General features: G+C 47.3%; 1 protein-coding gene across 1 annotated transcript in view; it reads right to left on the reverse strand.

The window, feature by feature from the left end:
• Positions 1-23,409, reverse strand: part of DCDC2 (doublecortin domain containing 2) — a 137,307-nt gene that overhangs the window by 67,592 nt on the left and 46,306 nt on the right. Inside the window, exon 8 of the mRNA XM_046006600.1 lies at positions 17,792-17,954. Within this exon, the coding sequence (XP_045862556.1) occupies positions 17,792-17,954 (163 nt within the window). The remainder of the gene's footprint in view (positions 1-17,791; positions 17,955-23,409) is intronic.

Consider the following 23,409-nt stretch of genomic DNA (forward strand, 5'->3'; position numbering starts at 1 on the left):
GTAGAGGGAGGAAGAGTCTGGAGCTATTCCAAAGCCAAAATGCAAAATTAAGAAACTTGACCTAACTGCACACACACACAGGACATGGCTCTCGGCGATCACGTCACACAAACATTTTATAGTACCTCCGTCACTGCTAACAAATTTAACCCCTGCAAAGCCACAAAGCATGTCTCAACGATTTAAAGAGGTTAAATTATTTAAGTGTGTTCTTTTTGAACACATTTTGAGCTCAAAATCAAAATAGAATAACTGGAAAAATTTTTTTTAAAAAGCAGTTTTGAAATTAAGTCATCCCACTTTAAATAACCCCATAGCAAAGACAAAATGGCAATGGAAATTTGAAAACAATTGGTATAAGTGATGAAAATAAGACAAATCAAACATGTATACTGCTAAAGCCAATAGGAGGACATTTATAGGTTTGCACATATATACTAGAAAAAAGAAAGACTGAAAATCTACGTTCTAAATATCCTTCTCAAGAAGTTAGAAAAAGAGTAGCAAGCTATGTTCAAAGAAAGCCAAAGAGGGGAAATAATAAATACAAGGGCAGAAATTCAGTGAAAAATAAAACAAGTTCTACAGAAAGATGAACAAAGTCAAAATTAGTGATTTTGAAAGACAAAATTGACGGACCCAAAACAAAACAAAACAAAAAACTAATGGACCAGTAATTAGCAAGACTGATAATGAAAAATGAAAAGAAGTACAATTACCAACATGGGGAAATGAAAAACAGTACATTAATATAAACCCTATAGGCCTTTTTAAAGAGGATATAAGAGACAGCTTTGAAGTAATAAATTTTAAATTTTAAGTGAACTTTTAAAACACAACTTACCAAAACTGATGCTGAAAAAGATAAAAAACATAAATATCCCTACAGCCATGAAATATCATGGCCAGTTCGGACTTAATCCAATTTGGATTTGATCCAGAAATGCCAATTAAGTTTGATATCCAAAATTCAAGGTAATCATCGCATTATAAAGAACAAAGGTGTGCGGGACCCCTGGGTAGCTCAGTGGGTTAAGCCTCTGCCTTCAGCTCAGGTCATGGTCTTAGGGTCCTGGGATCGAGCCCCACATCAGGCTCTCTGCTCAGCAGGGAATCTGCTTCCTCCTCTCTCTCTGCCTGCCTCTCTGCCTACTTGTGAGCTCTCTCTCTGTCAAATAAATAAATAAAATCTTTTTAAAGGGGGGGGAGGAATCATAAAAATCCTTTCAACAGAAACAGAAGTCATTTGATATGATTAAAATGCATTCCAATTTTTTAAAAATCTTAGCAAACAAGAAAGGAAACTTCCCCTAATAAACAGAACCTCCTTAATCTGATAGAATGTACAAAAAGTCAGAGCAAACACCATTCTTCATGGTGACTTACTGAAGACTTTCCTCCTGGTGTCCAGGAGGAGATACAGATGTCTGGTCTCACTGAGTCTATCAATTTTGTAATGGAAATACTAAAAAAAAAAAAAAGGTAAGGAAAAGGCTGTAAGAATGAAAAGAAGGGTGGAAAGTACTTTGCTCAGGTCTGTGAGTTTTTCTGGCAAATTATCAAATGGGAGTGAAACAAGTTTCAAATTCTCTGAGTTTGTAACCACGTGGGACAGAGGTGAGGTCACCGACACTCACAACCGGAGTCCCAGCCGAGGGCGGTCTTACGGAGCAGAGCCCGTAAGCCCATGGAGTCCGACGCCGAGTCTGGTAAGGGGTGTCAGATTGGGACTGGATGGTGGGACACCCAGGCGGTGCTGGAGAGACGCTGTTGGGAAAGACACACGTGTTCAGTGTCAAGAAGAAAACGTCACACTGGAGACATTCTAGTTCTCGATCCAGCTGTTGGCGACACCGGTCTGCTCAACTCATCAAGATTCAGCCAGATCTGTGCTTGGGATCTGGGTGCTCTTCTGGACATATACATGAATGAAGAGTTGTTTTTTTTTTTAAACATGCCCGTGTGGTGTGTGTGCGCGCGTGTGTGTGTGCAGCCCCCTCCCCCCCGCAGGCAGTTGGATGCCCAGGTAACGAGAAGAATCTCCAAATATCGGGGTATTTCTGCGAGTTGAAGTCTAAGAGAACAGAGCCCAGGGAAAAAATAAATGACCAGAGCACAGTGAGTGGCCAGAGCCCGCATGAGAATAGGAGAGGGATTCATCAGAGGCTGGACAGGCTGGCTTTGGAGAGTTTTGTTTGCGGGGAGCGTGGAGGGGGGCACGATTTAAGGTTACATGCCATCATTTACTGTGAGAGATTAGACATGTAAATAATCTTTAGTCCAAAGTGGCTTTTAAATCCTCTAATAATGGAAAATCCGATAACATGTAGACAGCCCTACACAAAGAACCACTTCACATTATAAATTGAGGAAAATTCGTCAACCCTGGTTTGAACAGCCTCCGTTTTTTTTTTTTATTGACATCTTTTTCGAACTGATATCTTAGCAGCGTAGTGTCCCAGTTCAGGGGCCTTTCAACCACATGATGGTTCTTCTTACTATTATTGAATTATAACAGGATAAATTTTTCAGTTTTCCCCACACAGGGCCATATATAACACCAGCACGAATATTGGTTTCTCAAATCAAGTAAGCGGTCTTGTCTCTAACCTGTACTTCACCTTGAATTTGAATAAAATGCGTCTCTTTCCATGGCTGTCCATCTACTTTGCCTCCTGGAGAGTGGCGGGGGCAGGCAGACCCTGCTCACCTCTATGCCACTAGGAGACGTTTGAGCAGCAATCTGTTTTGTTTTCTTCAAGCTAATCTTGAAGAAATATCATTAATAACTGCAACGCCCAAATGCAAATAAAAGCACAACGCCCCCCCCAAAAAAAACAAACACATAAAATGTTCGGCAAGTTCATTCTCTCATGGAACTTTACAGGACTCACGACGTGTTGGAAATGGAGCCGGATGGTGAGCCTGCCGGGATGGGTAAGGCAATAATGAAGGGGATCCTGGCCCTCAAATTGTTCACAGACTGGATTTTATAGAAGAGAGGTTAGGACGGGGAGTCTGCGGGAGAACAAAGCTGATGGGAACCGGGAGGCGATTCTAGATACACACAAAGGAATGTGGAAAAGGCTCACGGAATCAAGAAACTCTGAAACGTTCTCTGTGCCCGCCATGCATGCGGCAGTCTCGTGGAAAATGAGGTCGGAAGAGAGGCTGGGAAAGCGGTAGGCTTCTGAAGGAATCTCACCGGAGGGTTTTTGTGTTTTGAGGGGACGGGGCTGGCGGGACTGTGAAGGACTGTGAAGCAGGGAGCTTGGGAGACCCTCTAGAAGGCTCCTGTGGTCTGTGTGGAAAATAGGAGCTTCAGTCAGGAATGGTGAGAAAGGCCGTTTCAAGAGACTTGGAGAAGGCAGAACCGATGCCCTTGGCTGTGACTGAGTGAGGGGCATGGAAAAATCTAGACCGACTCCAAGTTAACAGGATCACAAGGATGGACAGGGTAACGTGAAGGGGATTAGAAAGGGATGGGCCAACACACGTTGTTTCCTGTCTTGCTAATTTTGGCCATTCTAACTGGTGTTAGGTGGTATCTCAATGTTGTTTTAATTTGAATCTCCCTGATGGCTAGTGATAATGAACATTTTTTCATGTGTCTGATAGCCATTTGTATGTCTTCATTGGAGAAGTGTCTGTTCATATCTTCTGCCCATTTTTTGATATGATTATCTGTTTTGTGTGTGTTGACTTTGAGAAGTTCTTTATAGATCCTGGATATCAACCTTTTGTCTGTACTGTCATTTGCAAATATCTTCTCCCATTCCGTGGGTTGCCTCTTTGTTTTGTTGACTGTTTCCTTTGCTGTGCAGAAGCTTTTGATCTTGATGAAGTCCCAAAAGTTCATTTTTGCTTGTGTTTCCTTGGCCTTTGGAGACATATCTTGAAAGAAGTTGCTGTGGCTGATATCGAAGAGGTTACTGCCTATGTTCTCCTCTAGGATTCTGATAGATTCCTGTCTCACGTTGAGGTCTTTTATCCATTTTGAGTTTATCTTTGTGTACGGTGTAAGAGAATGGTCGAGTTTCATTCTTCTACATATCGCTGTCCAGTTTTCCCAGCACCATTTATTGAAGAGACTGTCTTTTTTCCATTGAATATTTTTTCCTGTTTTGTCGAAGATTATTTGACCATAGAGTTGAGGGTCCATATCTGGGCTCTCCACTCTGTTCCACTGGTCTATGTGTCTGTTTTTATGCCAATACCACGCTGTCTTGGTGATCACAGCTTTGTAGTAAAGCTTGAAATCGGTTAACGTGATGCCGCCAGTTTTGTTTTTGTTTTTCAACATTTCCTTAGCAATTCGGGGTCTCTTCTGGCTCCATACAAATTTTAGGATTATTTGCTCCAGCTCTTTGAAAAATATCGGTGGAATTTTGATCGGAATGGCATTAAAAGTATAGATTGCTCTAGGCAGTATAGACATTTTAACAATGTTTATTCTTCCAATCCAAGAGCATGGAACAGTCTTCCATCTTTTTGTATCTTCTTCAATTTCTTTCATGAGTGTTCTGTAGTTCCTCGTGTGTTGGAGAGGATGTGGAGAAAGGGGAACCCTCTTACACTGTTGGTGGGAATGCAAGTCAGTGCAGCCACTTTGGAGAACAGTGTGGAGATTCCTGAAGAAATTAAAAATAGAGCTTCCCTATGACCCTGCAATTGCACTGCTCGGTATTTACCCCAAAGATACAGATGTAGTGAAAAGAAGGGCCATTTGTACCCCCAATGTTTATTGCAGCAATGCCTACGGTCGCCAAACTGTGGAAAGAACCAAGATGCCCTTCAACGGATGAATGGATAAGGAAGATGTGGTCCATATACACAATGGAGTATTATGCCTCCATCAGAAAGGATGAATACCCAACTTTTGTAGCAACATGGACGGGTCTGGAAGAAATTATGCTGAGCGAAATAAGTCAAGCAGAGAGAGTCAAGTATCATATGGTCTCACTTATTTGTGGAGCATAACAAATAACATGGAGGACATGGGGAGATGGAGAGGAGAGGGAGTTGAGGGAAACTGGAAGGGTAGATGAACCATGAGAGACTATGGACTCTGAAAAACAACCAGAGGGTTATGAAGGGGCGGCAGGGGGGTGGGGGGGGGAGGTGGGAGGTTGAGGAACCAGGTGGTGGGTAATAGGGAGGGCACGTACTGCATGGAGCACTGGGTGTGATGCCAAAACAATGAACACTGTTATGCTGTAAATAAACAAATAAAAATAAATATAAAAAAAAAAAAAAAAAGAAAGGGATGGGCCGTGTAGGAAGCAAGCACCATCTTGGACAAATCGCCATGGGGAGCACTCTGGGACGCAAACCCTCCTGAGCACCGCCCCCAACACATCCCAACCGCACCCTCAAACACACCCTTGGGGCACAAGCCCCCCCCATCTGCACTGGACCTATCCGGACTGAGTCTCCACCGGCTCCTCCAGCCAGAACCCCCACCCCACCACGTGTGCTCCCAGACTCCAAGGCTACAAAAGCAGGTCTTGGAGATGGTGGGGTCAGCCAAGACATACTTCTGTCCCTAAGTCCCTGAGATAAACCATTTCTCTTCACACTGGACCTGCCAGCCTTTTCCTTTAGTGTTCAGGCTCCCTGGGCTCTTGGAGGCTGTTTTGCGTAGACCTCCCCTCCGCGGGACAGACCTCCCCTCCGCGGGACAGACCTCCCCTCCGCGGGACAGACCTCCCCTCCGCGGGACAGGCAGGAACAGCCCGTGTCCTGAATCATCACTGCAAGCTGACAGAAACGGTCACTCCCATGACCCCCGTCCACACACATGGATGACCCCAGGGTTCTGGCTTGATGGAACCCTGAGCCAGCAACTCTGTGAGGAAAATTCAGCAAATAAAGACAATGCAGGGTTTGGACCGTATTTTGTGTAACACCTGCTGGTGGGGTGCTTGCGGGAAATCGAGGTAGGCATTTCAAGGACTGTCGATCCTTGCACGATGTGGGTTTGAACTGCGCAGGTCCACCGTTGGGCAGACTTTTTCCCCATAAATACGATACAGTACTGTAACTGTATTTTCTCCTCCGTATGCTTTTAATACTAGTTTCCTTTCTCGGGCTTACATGACGGTAGGAATACAGAATATAACACATATACAAAATACGTGTTCATTGATGATTCATGTTATCGGTAAGGTTTCCAGTCAACAGCAGGCTATTAGCTAAGTTCCACTCAGATTTTTGACTGAACAGTAGTAGACGCCCCTCACTCGGCCCCCGCCTTGTTCAAGGGTCCACGGCAGTCAGATACGGGCCTTCGCCTAAGACCAGCAGTTCAGCCTGCAAGCAAGTTCCAATGTCTCGTCCAGAAGGAGGCTTTCAAGAATATGCCAAGGGCCTGTTAGTGAGGGATTTGTGAGAATGAAAAATTAAAGTCTCCTAGTCACTTTAAGGAAAAACCCCAAATTTCATTGTTTTGGGAGCAATGGCCTTCAGCGTAAATGATGATGTTAGCCATCACTATTATGATTTTTAAGAAAAGTACACAGGAACTTTCGGGCTCATCCAAGAAAGGATATAAAGATAACATTATAAGATTAAACCATCAAGGAAAAGTTCCCCCATCGCGGAACAAACAAATTACAGCAATTCTGCACCGTCCAATAAACAATTCCTGAGTAATCCTTCCCCTTCCCTGCTCATATTAAATGCAATTACTATTCTAATTTGAAAGATTAATTATCATTTAACTACTCTGGCTTTAAAATGCATTAGAGATTTGAATGCTGAACTCGGTCCTGGCTTTGCTATTCTCCCCCCTTGCCCAGATTTGATGCCCAGAACTCTGTCTCTCAGATAAATATCACTTCCCAACCGTGGTAATCAGATTCAACCCCTCTCCCCCTTCTCAAAGCCTTTCACACGGACTCTGTCCTGCCACCTCTGTGTCCGGCCGTGACTAGACACACTTCTGTATCTCCAACCCTAGGTGAGTCTTCACGAGATGAAAATCAACCAGGCTGACCCAGAAACTAACTGGCGTGAGAGACAATGAGTGCTGAATGCCGTATTTTTAGAGTTTAAAAAAAAAAAATTTTTTTTATTAGGAAATATGACATCTGCCCTGTTGATCTTTTCCTTCTGTTTCCTCCTACTCCTTCCTAATCCTGCTGACCTTCATCCGTCCAACACTTCAGCTTTGGGCCTCAGGCTACTGTGGCAACTGAGTCTGGAGAGGAGGTGGGGGAGGGGCAAGCAACAAGGCAGCTCCCTGGGGCAGTGGGAGTGAACAACGGGGGCTCCCTGACCCCCCACTGTCAGGCTCACTGATTCGAAGTACTCCAAGTCCTCATTTCTGGAGGAACATTCTGGAGATCAGCCCAAACTAACTCATGGCTCCTTACACATGCACACAGCAATTAACCAATAGCCTCTTTAGGCTGTTTTCACCTTCGTTTTCAGAAATGCTCCATCATTATTAAAACACTAAATAACCATAACCACGCTTCTAAGTTATGACCTCAGGGTCAGCCTGGGAATAAAGTCTATAGAGAAATTCGATTGTCCTTCCAAACTAATTTCTAAAAATTAAACAGGAAACCAGCCTCACAAATGAAAAACTGCCTCATCTCCATCTAGCTACCAGAGAAACTTTATTCCTTTGTGCCTTCCGTCCCAGGCTTGCCGAGAAAATACAAATCCATAAGGGGTGAGTCTGTCCATCTAAATGTTACCGAGCACCAGACTAATTAGATGTGGAATTCTATTTTCGTGAGCAAACCTTACCAAATCGAAAATGCGATAAATCTCACATGCTTAAGGTAGAAAGCGCCAGGAAAAATATGGAGACTGTCCGTCGGTGATGGTTTGTTTCTGTCCTGGGTGGCTACTCTCCTTGTCATGCAGAGCAGGGACAGCCCACGGCACTCATGCCAGCATCAGACGGAACCAGTGAGAACTCTGGTCCCAGTAAGGGGTAAAGTGTGGCATTTTTCTTTTAATGAAAGAACAGCCATCATCCCCTTGTGCCCCTAACACATCTTTGGGCTATGTGACGTGGAGACCTTCCAACTGGATCTTCTGGTCGTTCTGCCGTGAGAGGGGAACAGTCATTCACATTCAGACTGCACTGTGTTCATGCACTGTGTTCGCCACCTACTAAAAACACTTTCAGGATTCTGAACGATCATTTCTTTCACACCCCTCATTAGGTACAGTTTGAATCAATTTTCTTGCTGTTATTTTTCTGTTATATTTACTGTGCATAATCAGACTGTCTCTGTTTTCCACCTGAGATGTCCACACGCTGTCCCTCCTCTGGGGCTGCGCACACAGGTTAACGACGCCAGGCGTCTACAAGGTAGGGAAGACCGTTAGTGACAGGCGGAGAGCTTAGCACCTTCTGTCTGGTCTCAGCTTCCTATAAAACAGACACAGCATCTCTCCCACACATCTGGGCTCGTCACAATGACAAAGTCTGATGAAGGCCATCGCGATCGTGGGAAAAACTCTTGGCTCACAGGCCAGGACACCTTGCCAATTAACCGTCATTTATTACACGACTTCTGGCATGCGGCAGACTGTGGGATACAGGGTCTTCCTATCAGTCTCCAGATCTGTAGAATGGAAATGAGGACTTCCATCTATGAACAACAGCTACCCCGCGGAGTTTGCGCCCTAAGGCGAGCACGGTAGTTAGAGGTGTAAGAGCTACACAGATGCTTTTTCATGCCTACTTCTCCTCGCCCTCCTTCTGAACTTGCTCTAAGAGTCGGGGTTGCCCATTCTCTTCAAGGTCTACAGGTGTCCCCGGGGCTGCTGCTTCTGCACCTGACTTGGATGCTCACCTATCAGCTACTGGCCTCGGCAGTTACCTCTGCAAGACAATCTTCCCATTTCCATCTAGTCCTTGTACACCTATACCGGGTGCCGGACAGGTCCCTCTATCTCCATGTGTACAGCCTTCCCCTCCTCCCTGGTGCTCCCCCAAGAGTTACGGACACAGTCATCTACCCAGGACCCTTGCATGTCTCCTACTCTCTCACTCCCTCCCCACGTGACCTCAGCTCACAATCATTCTGTCTCCTACATGTTTCTCAAACCATCCTCTCTCCTCTATCCACCGTCAAAGACTGCCAAGTCTGACATCTCTCCTGTCCTGGTTTGCAGCAGACCACCTCAGGGAAGTCCTCCCCTTGCCCTGCCCTCATCCTCTCGGCCCAGCCCAGAACTCTACTGGTACTTCAAGTTCCTGCCTCTGCCTGAGGCCTTCCTCCGGCCACAGACGCTCATTCAGACTGAACGTGGACAGGCCAGAGCAGCAGGGAGAACCACCCTCAACCAGCGAAGGACAGGATTTGGCAGGCAGGTGTCTCGGGGTCTCACCCCTGCAGCGGACAGTTTGGAGGTATGTCCATATATTCCCTCAGAAGATTCCAGCAGCAAGACTCTAGCTGTCTACAGGGGACCTGGGGCTCCTCTAGAGTACCCCATTCACAAGCTCCCCTCTCTTCTACGTCAGACCTGCCCATGCTTCTGGGGTCACCTCCCAAATGAACTTCTTGCACTCAAGTCCTTCTCTGAGATCCTCACCTATCGAGCGATGTTTTAGGGAAACCCGCGCAGATAAGCAGGAGTGAGAACGGCATCAGATTTCTTAACGGCAACAATGAAGTAATACACTCAGAACACGCAGTGACAAGTACCAACAACCAAGAATTCTGGGTCTGTCCGAACTAAAAATCAAACACAAGAGCACAGTGAAGACATACTCAGACACGCGGAATGGGAAGCCTCATAGAGTCAGATATACACTGTGGCCTTGTCTGGGTTTCTGGCACAGAGCTCCCAACATGCTTGTAATCGCCTAATGTGAGCAATGTGGTACCTTCAATGTTTGGTCTTTTATCCGCAAATAGCTCCAGCTCCTAAAATAGTTGCGGAGCAGGGGTGAAACAGTGTCTTGCTATTTATAACAAGCCCTTTCAACTGCACCGGAGTTTAAGCGCATGAGGTGACTTCCAGTGAGCTCCTAAAGACGGGGGCTGGTTGCCAGGAAAACCAACCGTGTGATTAGGGGGCGGCAAACTTCCTGTCCCATCGCCCACCCCACACCTCTAGGGAGGGCCGAGGGGCTGGAATGGAGATCATCACTCATGGCCATGATCTAATCAAGCCTGCCTACGTCCTGAAACGTCTATTTACAAAACCCTACACTCAGGGGTCTGAACAGCTCCCAGACTGGCTGAGGACGGAGACGCAAGAAAGGCCCGGAAGCCCCACGTCCCCTCCCCTACTACTTATCCCCGCGCGCCTCTCCCATCTGGCTGCTCCTGAGTTTCATTCCCCCAATAAACCAGGGGGCTGGTAAGTCAGCTGTCTTGCTGAGTTCTGTGGGCGGCACCAGCCAACTGTCAGATCCATGGGGGGGGGGGGTTCTGGGAACCCCCAATGAACAGCTGGTCCGTCAGACGTACAGGAAACAATCTGGACTCCTGGTCAGTGTGGGATTCCCTCACTCTGACCCAGGATCCACCATCTCCGGGAGAGCACTACACCTCCTCTCCCACCGCCGTGACTCTCCTTAAAGCCCCTCGTAGCCAGTAAGGGAAGGAACACGGTGAGGCAGGTGCCTACCTACATGGCCTCCCCGCCCGCCAGAGTTCTCGGATCTGTCGGAACCTGAGCGCCTTCAAAAGCACGCTGTTGACTTTCTTTGACCATCACTAATAAACGCGATTATTGGTCCCTCTGCACACACACAGGCCATTGTGAACTCACACCCGCGCATTGCTCATCCGTGGGACGGCGGACGACACTCCTGGTCCACGGCCCAGATGCGTGGTCCTGCAGGCCCCAGACAGCACCCCACAAGAGACCAGAACGGCGGGTCCCAGCCTCGGCGGCCGGCGGCTCGTTCGGTCAAAGACAAACTTCCTAACCCCTCAGCATTGGGCTCCCTTCATGAGTAAAATGAGGCTGGCGCTAACAGTAATGCCGCCTGAGTCCTAGGGCTGCTCGGAGGACTAACGAGACCGGAAACCCACGGTGCTCAGTCGGGTGGGGAGCTGCTTCCATGAGCTGCGGCTCCGACCAGAAGCCCCAGAGAGGTGTGTCTCGCTGGACCCTCATCATAAATCCCCATGTGCCTTGCAACCCCGCAAGGAAGGGATGTCGTGAGCTCCGCAGCCCGGCACCCCTCATGCTGGGCTCCGCACGACCGTCCTCCTGCCAACACGCTTCCGCCATGGGGACCCAGAGTCCCAAGAAGCAAGGGACACTTGCAGGGGAAGGGCTCTGCGGACACTGCAGCAAAGACAGCGCTTCCCGGGCTTCATGGGAGCTTGGCGCTCTTACTGCGAGAAACCCCTATTCAGAGCACGCAAACTGCTGCTCTGCGGAACCCACTCGAGGAAGCCACTGTAGTTCTCTGGCTGAGAGCCGCTACCTGGAGATCGCCCAGGTGCTCTGGGTGAGGTCGAGGGGTCCTGGGGCAGTGCGGAGCGCTGGCAGCCTCTCCAAGGTCGCAGGAGCTGTCCTCAATGACCTGGGCAGAAGTCGCCTGTTTCTCACGGGGTGAGAAACCCTTTGTGTTGGCACCCTTCCCATGGTAACCTTCCCGTGGTAAGCACCACGAAGCCCAGGAGACAGCCGGCTCCCATCAGTCCAGAGGTGACAGGTGTGTGCTTTGAACTCGGGCACGGGCAGAAGGGGCCTGTCAGCTTCGCAACCCGTGAAACACGCTTTTCAGTACGGACGAAATTTTCCTTTTTTTTTCTTTTTTTTTTTTTTTAAGATTTTACTTATTTATTTGACAGAGAGAAAGAGAGAGAGAGCATGCGCGGGGCGTGGGGGAGGGGGAGGAGCAGAGGGAGAGGGAGAAGCAGGCTTCCCGCTGAGCAGAGACCCCCAGCATGGGACTTGATCCTGAAACCCTGGGATCATGACCTGAGCTGAAGGAAGAGACTCAACTGAGCCACCCAGATGCCCCACGGACGGCATTCTCAAGGGAATGCTACATTGCCTGACTTCAGAGAGACAATCCGGTATTATCATCCAGGAGTATAAAATAAGAATAAATGGACAGCTTAAAACCTACAAAACGCAAACGCACTTTGCAGATATTTTCTGTTTTTACACCCCCGTGGCGGCGATACGCTACATGGTGATTTGCTACCCTGGTTCTATCTTCTTTTGAAAACGAGGGTTCCTGAGAAGAATAAAAATAGCATTCGTACCTAAAACAGACCCCGGTGTACAGAGGCGACCCCGTGTACCGTCCGAGTGGGGAAAGCTCCCTGCCCTGTCTGTAGCACCAAGACTAAGCACGTTGCAAGCAGAAATGCTATTTGCCCCACAGAAAAACGGGATACAGGGGCGGATCAGCAAGAAGGAAAAACACGCCAGTGCCTAGCACATAAACACACTTCAGCATCTGCGAGTGGTGAATGGAGCTGGGTCATTGAAAAGGAGAAGGGAATTGCCTCTACCTTACTGAGGATGATTTCTTGGTCAAGGTGTAATGCTGGCTCCCAGGAGAAACCAGGCTAGTGCTGAGCAGTTAGCACACACGAGAGGGAAGGGGCACGTCCTGCAGATCACAAAACGTGCGGTACCCAGGAAGCACTCAGTCGGTGTTTACTGAAGACACGACCGTGGTGTCCTCCGAAACGGGACGGGGCTCCTAAGTCCATCAGAAGCAGCCAGATGGGAGAGATGCACAGGGTAAGGGGAGGGGATGTGGGGCTTCTGGGCCTTTCTTGCATCTCCGTCCTCAGCCAGTCTGGGAGCTGTCCAGACCCCTTCCCTTCTTGCAGGGTTTTGTAAATAGAAATTTCAGGACGTAGGCAGGCTTGATTAGATCAAGGCCAAGAGTGATGACCTCCACCTCCAGCCCCTCAGCCCTCCCTGGAGGTGTGGGGTGAGCGATGGGGACAGGAAGTCTGCCGCCCCCTAATCGCATGTTTGGTTCTCCTGGCAACCAGCCCCCGTCCTTAGGAGCTCACTGGAAGTCACCTCATGCGCTTAAACTCCGGTGCAGTTGAAAGGGCTTGTTATAAATAGCAAGACACTGTTTCACCCCTGCTCCGCAACTATTTTAGGAGCTGGAGCTATTTGCGGATAAAAGACCAAATATTGAAGGTACCACATTGCTCACATTAGGCGATTACAAGCATGTTGGGAGCTCTGTGCCAGAAACCCCAGAAAAGGCCACAGTATATTTCTGACTCTCGGATGTGGAACGCCTGTTCCACACATTTCTAGCGCTCTCGGACTTATAGTAAAACGTGACCCACATCCCACAGTCCACGCTGCCTCTGAGATAAGTCACTGTGGATGAAGGAACAAAAAGCCCATGTGTCTCCGCCCAAAGGTGAGCGGGAGGCAGCAGACACCCACAAATCCGAAATCTCACCACAGTGCCTTCCAATCAATGCCCTGCTTTGGGAACTCATCCTGGCGCCTTCTTAGAGACTTTCTTCCCGTCCCTGACCCACCTCAGAGGGTGAGGCTTGGGGGCGCACATGTGGACTCGCGCCTCCTGTTCTAGTCTCGGAGCCTCCTGTGCCTGAGCTGGTTCATCGGCTGAACCCAAGCAGCTCGAGTTTCCGCGCCCCGTGATCGGACTGTGGGCACACACAGCAGCAATGCTCCAGGCCCCGGGCGGCGCAGCAAAGCACGCGCAGATTGCAGAAAATTCAGGCGCAAGACCGCTCAAGGGCAGTCCCCCAGCAAGGTCAGAATATTCAAACACCCCCTCCCCGCGCCTCACCTGCCCCATCAATCATCAGGAATCCGAAGGTGGCAAGTTCCTTAGGAACTATCACAGAAGGATGCTGAGAATAAGCCAAGAACGGAGTCAAGTGAGATACGTGTGTGTGTGTGTGTGTGTGTGTGTGTGTGTGCACGCTCCCATGCAGAGAGTCAAACAAACTTCAAAAAAAACAAGTCTTGGTTTTGGTTACATTTTAAAACTCTGCTTTAAAAAAAAAAGTTTATAATGATCCATGATCCATGATCAATGATCAGTACCACGTAAGCCGCAGCGGACAGACCCACCTACAGAAAGCAGCCTTTCCAATCTTTCCAAGGCGCCCTAAATCCACTGTATTTCCTGTGTTCCAAAGGGTCTAAAGACGCTAATTTTTTTCACATGGAAAACAGTTTAAATATCAATGAAAGCAATCAATCCCAAAATACTATTTCAAGACAATCATCATAACTACTTTGCTCATTGGTGGAAAGGGTATCTCAAGGCATTACAAATCAAGTGGAAAGTGTACGGAAAACAGGCTGGCCAGTTAAGCCAGTATTTAAATGCAGCACTAAAAATGCATTTCACACCCAACTTCATCAATCACCAACCAATCTTACTTTGCATCTTGGCTACCAAAAGAAAATGGGATTTGTTTCCCTGAAGAAATATGTCACAGCTCTGCCTGAATTATTAAGCTTTACTACTACGGAAAAAAAACAGTCGGAAAGGAAACAAAAAAAAAAAGGAAGAAAAGCAAAAGAAAAAAATAAAATTAGAGCCAGGTTGCCCTCTACAGACAGACATTAGCACTGCTCATTCATATAGCACAAGACACCCAAATATGAGTAAACAGCAACATTAAATAAAGACAACTTGTATGAGTAAGTCTTCATTATAATAAAAATCAAGACAGCCTAAAAGAGTCTCTTTTCATTAACATGAGAACAGTATATAGATAACAAACACTGGGTCAAAAATCTGCACAATTTAACATACATTATGAGATAATCCAGATATTCATTCTAACTCTAAAATTTAACACTTTGAAAGAAAATTAAATCAACCACTTAATTCCAAATGTAAAATAAGGGCAAGTAGAAAAAACCGTGTTTCATCCCTGACATCAAATTCTTGCATTTTTTATTCGATTATTTGTATATATTACAAAACAATCACCACAGTTAGTCTAGTTAACATCTGATACCATACGGACTTTTCACACCTACTCTCTTAGCAAACTTCAAATATGCAATATGGAACTAAATTCTTGCATTTTTTTACTCATTATCTTGACTCACCACACACTTTCCCTTTCCTTTTGCTTACAGTCTCATTGTTTTTACTTTTCTAGACACCAAGAGCACTCCTGAGATAGGACTAGCCAAAAGCACACACTTAGTTCTAATGACTAGAATAGAGGACATTAAAGTAAAAAACAATTGCAAGAAAAAAAATGCAAGAATAAATGAATAGGAAGCTGAATTAAGGAATGCAAAAAAGAGCTCTGATACTATAACCTGGAAAATTTCTATAGCCAAAGACATCTGGATGGAGATCTCATAAGGGGAAACAGCTCGGTTGGACTTAAGCTGATATCCTTAAATTTGTCAAGTGACATTTTAGTCTACTGAACTATACAAAATCTTTTTTTTTTTTTTTTCATTTTCCCTGGGGGAAAAAATGTTTTTGGAAGCCAAGATTCATTTTCCAAGTTATATGTCATTTCTATCAAGAGGAAAAGATACAAAATGCTTCATCTCAACTCTTACATACATTTCTGGATCATGTAAGTTTCTTACTGGGGGGGGAGAAAAAAATCCACCCCCTCAAACTGCCACTTGAAAGAAACCAGCAGGGGATGCCTGGGTGGCTCGGTCAGTTAAGCATCTGCCTTGGGCTCAGGTCATGATCTCAGGGACCCAGGATCAGGTCTCTCATTGGGCTCCCTGCTCAGTGGGGAGTCTGCTTCTCCCTCTCACTCTGCTCCTCACCCCTACTTGTGCACGTGTTCTCTCTCTCTGTCTGAAAAATAAATAAATCTTTAAAAAAAATAGAAGACGCCAAAGAGGTCCAGCAGTTAGAAGCTTACATTCCGCTCATTCCAAAAAGACACTGAAAAACAGACACTTAAAATAGTCGATTATCTAAAACAACTGCCAGGCTCTCCACACACAAGGGAAGATCAGTGATGGCCTTCCAACCTTTTCTGAGCACTTTAAAAACATGTTCCTTGTTATTTCCACCCCATGGGTACCACTGTCAAAAAGTGAGAATATCTACGAAAGCAAAAATACTGATCATTTGACTTTTCAGTAAAGGTTCCTTTCCAGTGCAAGAGGAAACTGGACGTAACCTCATTCGGCATAATTTCTGCAAATGAGAATGAAAGGTCCCCTTTCTTCTGAGAAGCAACTACTGAAACTCAAGACTTTAAAATATACATATTACAAGAAGGAATGGGGATTTTTCACAGGCTGAGATGAGCCTCACAGAAAATAACTCACATTTTACAAAAGCCTTTAAAGAAAAATGTTTGTGAAAAGATTCAAAGTATTACAGAGAACTATTTCGTGCCTCCAAGCATTCGTTTCCCAATATTTATTAAGGGTCTCGTATTTATCAGACCCGTGCCAGTGGTTGCGAATAAAAACACAACAGCTAGTAAGACCCATCCCAGGGCCTTGGGGGCGTCACAACCTGGTACATTGATTAAAATAAAGCCCCTGTGGGTTGAAATTCTCAAGGTATGGCATATGCTTCCAGGCGAGCTTTGTTCCCTTGGCACCTGCCATAAAATACGCATTCAATAAACATTCGCTGCCCACAGTTGACTTTGGCCTCCCGTTTCATAGTTATCTGCGAGGGATTACATGACCTAACGATAAGCAAACTTACAAGCTAAATTTTAGTATGAACCCACGTTTTGCAGAGAACTGACGGGGCCCCCAAAAGTGGCTTGCCCGAGGTCAATCGCAGGGCTGTACCAGGATCCCCCCATTCCATCTGGTCTCCCTCACTGGAATGATGTAAAGTCCCCTGGCATTCTACCTCCTCTTTGTAACTGGTTCATCATGCAGGCTCTTCCTCTCGGTCTCACACAGCTTTCCCATGACCCCTTTGTCACCTGCCACATCCTCTGAACTCCCACAGGTTCAGGTGTCCCCTTCGTTGTGAGGCCCACGGTACCAGTCATTCTACCATGACTCTTCACATCAACTTCGCAAGAAACTGAAGCTCCCAGTGGAAGACAGAGAGCTGGCCATGAATCCGAAATGACAGGCCACCCATCCACCTCCCTCCTGCCCAGCATGTCCCCCAACAGATCCCAGGGCGAAGGAGAATCAGTCCCTCCGTGGGGCTGTGGCCCAGCCAGCCCTCCACCCCTGCGGGCTCGCTGCACAGACACCATACTTGGAATGAAACCAGAAAGGGCCTGTCTTCCCAAAAGTTCCCACGAGAGTCTTCCCACGAAAGTTCACAATTCTGACCACACAAATCTCGTACTGATGAAAATGTTTAAAAGCTTATTTTACGGCATCTCTTACCTAGCCAGAGCTAATTTGGGGACACGTTATCATCCTACTGGTAAAGTTTTCTGGATGTGTTGTATTTTCTTGGATATTGGTAAAATTAGGGAAACATCTTTTTTGGAGAAAGGGACATGCGACTCAAAGTAACCTGTGACCCATGTGGACAAGGGTTGTAGATACACAAGTAGGAGAGACCAATGTCAACAGCAGTTAGTAAACACATTAATCAAGCTCTTTCAGTGGAAGAAAAGGTTGACAAGATTTACCTTTTTTATACGAGACCAGCACAAGAACGATTTTACCTCGAAACATGTGTTCTTGTACACAGCCTCGAATTATAAACAGAAATTTTGCGGAAAAAACAGAAGAATCATTCCTATGCAAAGTCTCCTTTGAAAACTCTCCTGGAGGACGATAAGGAGTATCTTCCGTGGGTCCAGAGAAACGAACAGATCTATTTAAGAGTTAAAATCGTATCACAGCCTTAAGACGATAATCCATAAAAATATGATAATAAGGAGGACAAACTTACCACCGTTTGGACTTATTTGTGGCGACTTCTTCAACTTTACATTCTGTTTCCCTTTCTTGGGTTTTTCCAAATTCACCTCCTCTTTTTTCCCTTTCCTCTTGGGCGGCTGAGGGGACGTGTGGTCGCTGGATCCAACCGTTGACTTGGATTGACGGTCATTTCCCTGAGTGTCAGAAGACCAGACACTGAACCATGGGCTAATGAAATCCCAAAGTGACTCCTAGTCGATGCAAGTCATTAACCGGTGGTCAGTGGGGGGGAGGGGGGAGATGGATGTGTTCTGCGGATTCCCCAATCTCCGTTTTAATACGTGCACTAACTTTTCCTGGGGCCAGGAGAAGGGCCTAGCTGAGGCATGAGAATAAAAATAGCTAAAAAGTACTTAATACTTAACCAGCACCAGACAGTCTATAAAATCATTTCAATCCTTACAACAGTGAGACAGGCACTTCGCGCACTGCGGAGAGGAAGAAATGAGGCTTAGAGGTGGGATCTTGCCCAAGGCCACAGGGCCAGCAAGGCCACTGCCTTAACCATTCTCTCCCTCCCGTGACTTCCAGAAAAATCTACCGGATGAAGGGTGAAGACAGCCCTCAGCTGGACCACTTAATCCAGACACACCTTCTTAAGTAGTGGCCGGTGTGAATACGCCGCTGTCATCCTACAAGGAGACACATGCTGTCCTTGTAGACGTCCTCAAGTACGGACTCCTCGGTTGTGGACTGCCATGCTCCCTATGAATCACAAAACTGGAGCCACACAGACTCGAGCAGCTCAAGACTACGCTCCCACAAGGTGACCACCCACGGGCATATGTTCAATGGCTGCCTGTGGCCTCTACGTGCCTCTGGAAATGAAGACCTTGCCTCTGCAAAGGAGGGTCTTCAGCACGATGGGGAGGTTGTGTTTCCCTAGTCCAGCGACAGCTCCCGGGGGGAAGGGGGAGGGGCACCTAACAGCCACGACACCAGGGGCCACTGTGAGCCCCCGAAGAACAGGTGCGCGCACACTCTGTCACAGCTTCGCCATCACTACAGCAAGAACCTCCCTCCCCAGCGGACAACCTGGTTCCTGGATGCTCAGGCACTAAGCCCACTTGAGCGTCGCGTGTACAAGGTGTGAGGCTGCAGGACATAGAAAGAAGGCAAGTTTTGGAGACCAAAATTCACGGTTCAGAGCCACTCCGCACCCACTGACCACTTATGGGACCTCCGACTAACTAAATCCTGCCTTCCTCGACCCTTTCCTTCCCAGCTGAGTGGGGCTAACACACCCGCCTTTAGGTCTCTCGTGAGGAGGAAATGGTAACATTTATAAAACAACCAGCACAGCGCCTGTCAGACAGTATATACGCCAAGAGCAGCAGAGTGCTCTCTCCAAGAGAAGAGCGAGTATCTCTTTCCTTACAAATCATATGCAACTCACACCATACTGGGTGAGATCTTCATGCAACATCTGTACTGTGCTAGGATCTGAAAATAAATGTAGTAATATCAAATCAACAAATCTGCCTAGAAACCTATTATAACTGCTCATTTTACACATTTATATATTCAGTCATCCAGAAGCATTTAGATGGTTTTAGCCATCACCCAATTAGGAATAGAAAAATTCACAGCCTTACAAATGAAGTTATTTATGCTATTTTGTCGGAGCCTACAAGAAAATGAATTATGCATAGATTTATTAACAGCATGAAAACTTGTCCAAATCTATAACATTCCTTTGCATAATTTAATTTCCCATTCCAACTGCAATTTAAACATACGCTTCCATTTAATTATTGCATTAAATGCAACCAGAATCGTCGCTTATTTTCTTTCCTTTCTCACAAGGTCGTGGACTGCCTGGCAGAAGAAACACATCCCGTGATTCTAGTGTGGCGTCCACACCCATCCTCCAGGTCTCTGGTTCCAGTCTCTTTTCCAGCATGACGATTCGTCCCACAATTCTGAAACTTCGGAAGCCTTGGCTGAGCACAGCCCCCCTTCCAGTAGGCCTACCAGAAGGTTCAGAGATGCTATGGAACTTTCGAGAACTAAAATGAAGCTCAGTGAGGAAAACCCTCTGGTTCTGGACAGAATGGTCCTACACAGCTCTCTGGGAAAAGGTGTTTTCACAAACCGCCTATGACAAGGAAGGAGTGGAATTGTGCCTGGGATTCATACAACCTGAAAAGTCAGCTCTCTCACCGACTACGCAGGAAGTTCTGATTTGCTCTGTTTCTGATAAGGACACTCGAAAGGGCTTATTTTGGAGCATTGAGAAAGCTGGGTGGATTCCAGTAACGCTACAGGCTTTGGTAACGGACCCCCATGCACGGAGTTAGTGAATCATGACTGATCGCAGGGCGCTCTGTGAGGCCAGCATTAAGCTAAAAGAAGGGAAGGAATTTGTTTTGCAACTAGAAGATTGGAAACAATTTGAATGCCTGTGTTTTTTAACAAAGACAAAAATGTTGATTCATCTAAAGTGTCAACAATATGAAATAAATATGTAATAATGATACAAAAAGATACAAGTTGCATAAGTTATAGTCATATTTATTTGCATAGTTATGTTATATATATTCATGTTTATTTACATAGTTAATTATATAAATTACAGCTGGTCTACAAATAAATTGTGGAGGGTAGGGGGACAAAGGAATGGAGAGGGGGATTTTCCTTCCTTTTTTGAGACTTCCGCATGGGACTTATAACCTGGATACATAAGTGAAGAGTTGTGGCTACTTTGGGGGTATAGGAAATAAAGGAGTTTTCCCTTTCTCGTACAGCTTTGCTGGGTGATAAAACGGTGTTAACGAGGACTTCTCACATGCTAAATACCGTTTAACACAAATACGATATTACTGTCACCATTTTACAGGTACAGGGGGATTCACTTTCTCAAGGTTACCCAGGTCTGGTTTTCCTAGGACACGAAAGCTTCCGGATGCCAAGACACTGCAAAAATTCACTACATGGCGTGATTCCCTGAGAAGGCCACCGGGAGGTGACAAACCGTGGCTTTACGCCAGAGCAGATCCAATCAAGAAGCAGCCTGATTGTGTGGCGTGTCCTGGGAGAAAACCAGAGGCAGTGCAGGACCTGGACCACTGCCCTGCTTCCGGCCCCTCACGCAGCAGTGCACGGGGCGGCACCAGAAATCCTCCGGCCCAAATCAACGAAAAACTGAAAGGACCCCTTCGACCCCTCCTACTTTATTAAAACTGGGTTTTTTTTTAAGAGCTCCCTAGCCTCTTTCCAGCACGAGCCTGTCAACTCCGGTGTCTTTCGTGACCACAGGAAAGACATCCAGCCCCCTGGACACATGCTGAAAGCTCAGAGGCCGGAAAGCATCAAGTTGAAGAGAACGTTGTGAGGGTTTTGCCTCACAGAGGAGCCCCCGCCTTGGAGATGCACCCAGCAGGGAGACTCCTGACCAGGAACCTGGCCCCAAACTCAGGCTGGCATTTCTCTCCCTGGCGTCTCTGGTGACAGCCCGTGTGCAAAAAGCCCTTTTACCTACACTGGACTCAGTTTCCCAAAAGGCAAAAATGGAACTTCGGGAGCATCTGGAATTTATCTCGCGTCACAGTGACTCTGTGCTACGTGGAGAACCGTGTTGTTTGTTTGTTTTTAGCAGAACTTCAGCGATGACAATAGATGACAATATTCGAGTCTGTGAACTACCCATCACAAGATTCAACGGCCACATGGTGAGAAGAGCTTTCCTTCCAACGGTGTCTGAGTTTACACATCTTCCACGAGGGGGCGCCCTGACCCCACGCCGTGTGCCCCGGCAGCCTCCCGACGTGGGGGGTGGTTTTCACACTGCAGAGACTTTAACACCATCCCGGTCTATCCTCCTTTTGTTTTCAAGGCGGGAGCTCCAAGCTGAAATTCCCCTCCGTTTGCTCCTGTCTGTGGTTCCCCCAGCACTAGGAGTCTGGGTAGGGAACGGCTTTCTGGGGCCGTCCTGCTCCGCACCGGACCGTTCCTGGGCTGCTCCGCCAGGGTCTACCTGAGCCAGGAAGTCCCTGCCCACCCACACTCCCTGCCACCGGGTGGGTGCTGCTGGCCCACCGGCAGAGCCCCCTGCATGCACTCTGGCAACTTTCCCTTCTTTCCCCACTAAGTTCTCTCGGGCTCCCACCCCCCACTCCCCTTCCTTAGGCAACACAGCGATTCCTAGAAAGCTTTGCCAGAAAAGAATTCCTAAAAATCCAGTTTGCATCCCCTCCAACTTGAATCGGCATTTCAGGGGTGCCTTTCCCTCTGACTCGGGGGTGGCCCGAGCTGGATCTCCTCCGGCCCCCTCACGCACACCCCCACTCGGTGCCAAGCAGTGAACGATCCTAAAAACATGTACGTTCTCCAGGGACCCAATTAATTAAAGAACAGGAGTAAAATAATCCTTCTGTTTAAAAAAAAAAAAAGTCTGTGACTTTGGAATTGCCCGCGACGATGGTCCCTCCGTGGGGCTCACCGTCTGGCTTCCACCCGCCCACTGCGCCGGGTTCATGAGGGCCTGCGTGTGCCAGGCGCGTCTGCCCCTCTGCTCGGATACAGCCTCCTGGAAGAGGCCTGGCCCGAGCACCCAGAGGACACCGCCCTCCCACTGCCTCTCCCACGCCCTGATGTTTTCCGGCTCATCCCGGATCAATACCAAACGTACTGTGTGCCTGTCTTTCTCCTGCTCTAGAAGGTACGATCCATCCCCTTCCTGTTTTCTCTGCATTCGCTGCCTCCCTCTCCCCACACACCCTCCAGCAGTGCCCAGGACATAGCACGCGCTCAGCAAATGCCTGCTGGGTGAATGCGCCTGTCAGAGACCACTGTGACAAGTTCCTCTGGGACGAACTGTCACAGATGTCCATCTCGCCTGTTACCCCGTCCGGGCCACCTGCGTCCCAGGCTGGGTCCAGTCGCCCCCTCTTCCCCCCTGCCTCCTGCTTTGGTTCCCCCCCCCCGACCCACCTCCCTGCAGACGCCACAGCCCGAGGGAGCCTCAGACATGTACGTCCAACAACATCCCCCTCTTCTTCTCTCCTAACCCTCAGACAGTGTCCCATCAAGGAATAAAATCCAAACTCCTAGCACAGGGTCTACAGACCCGGCCCGACGTGCCCTTCCCATCTCAGACCCCTTGGCCTTCTTCCTTCCCTCCTCCCATGCCAAGAAGCCACCAAGGGCTTTTGTGACCATTGCTGCTGCCACAGAGGCTCTTTCCGGTGCTGCCCCACCTTACAGGACCGGCTCCTGTACGTCATTAAGGTCTCAGAGAATTTTCTACCAATTCGGGCCTTGCTACATTTTCCTCCTAGTGCTTAGCACCATGTGAAATGTTGTCTCTGTTTGTTTAGAGGTGGAGAGTCTGTCTATGGTCATCTTTCCTCCACCACAACTCCCCCCGACACACACACACTAGTGCTAAAAGGAAGGTTCTGTGAGGTCTGAAACTTGATCTGTTTGCCACTGCAAGCCAGTCCTTTAAAGTGGCTCTGATTAAAAAAAAAAAAAAATTAAATTTAAAAAATTTTAATTTTTTAAAAATAAAAATAATAAAAAATAATAAAAATAACAAAAATAAAGTGGCTTCAAGCACCTTAGTAATTGCTCAGAAGTATGTGTCAG

The sequence above is a fragment of the Meles meles genome, chromosome 5 (genome assembly GCF_922984935.1).
Source record: "Meles meles chromosome 5, mMelMel3.1 paternal haplotype, whole genome shotgun sequence".
Lineage (NCBI taxonomy): Eukaryota > Metazoa > Chordata > Mammalia > Carnivora > Mustelidae > Meles > Meles meles.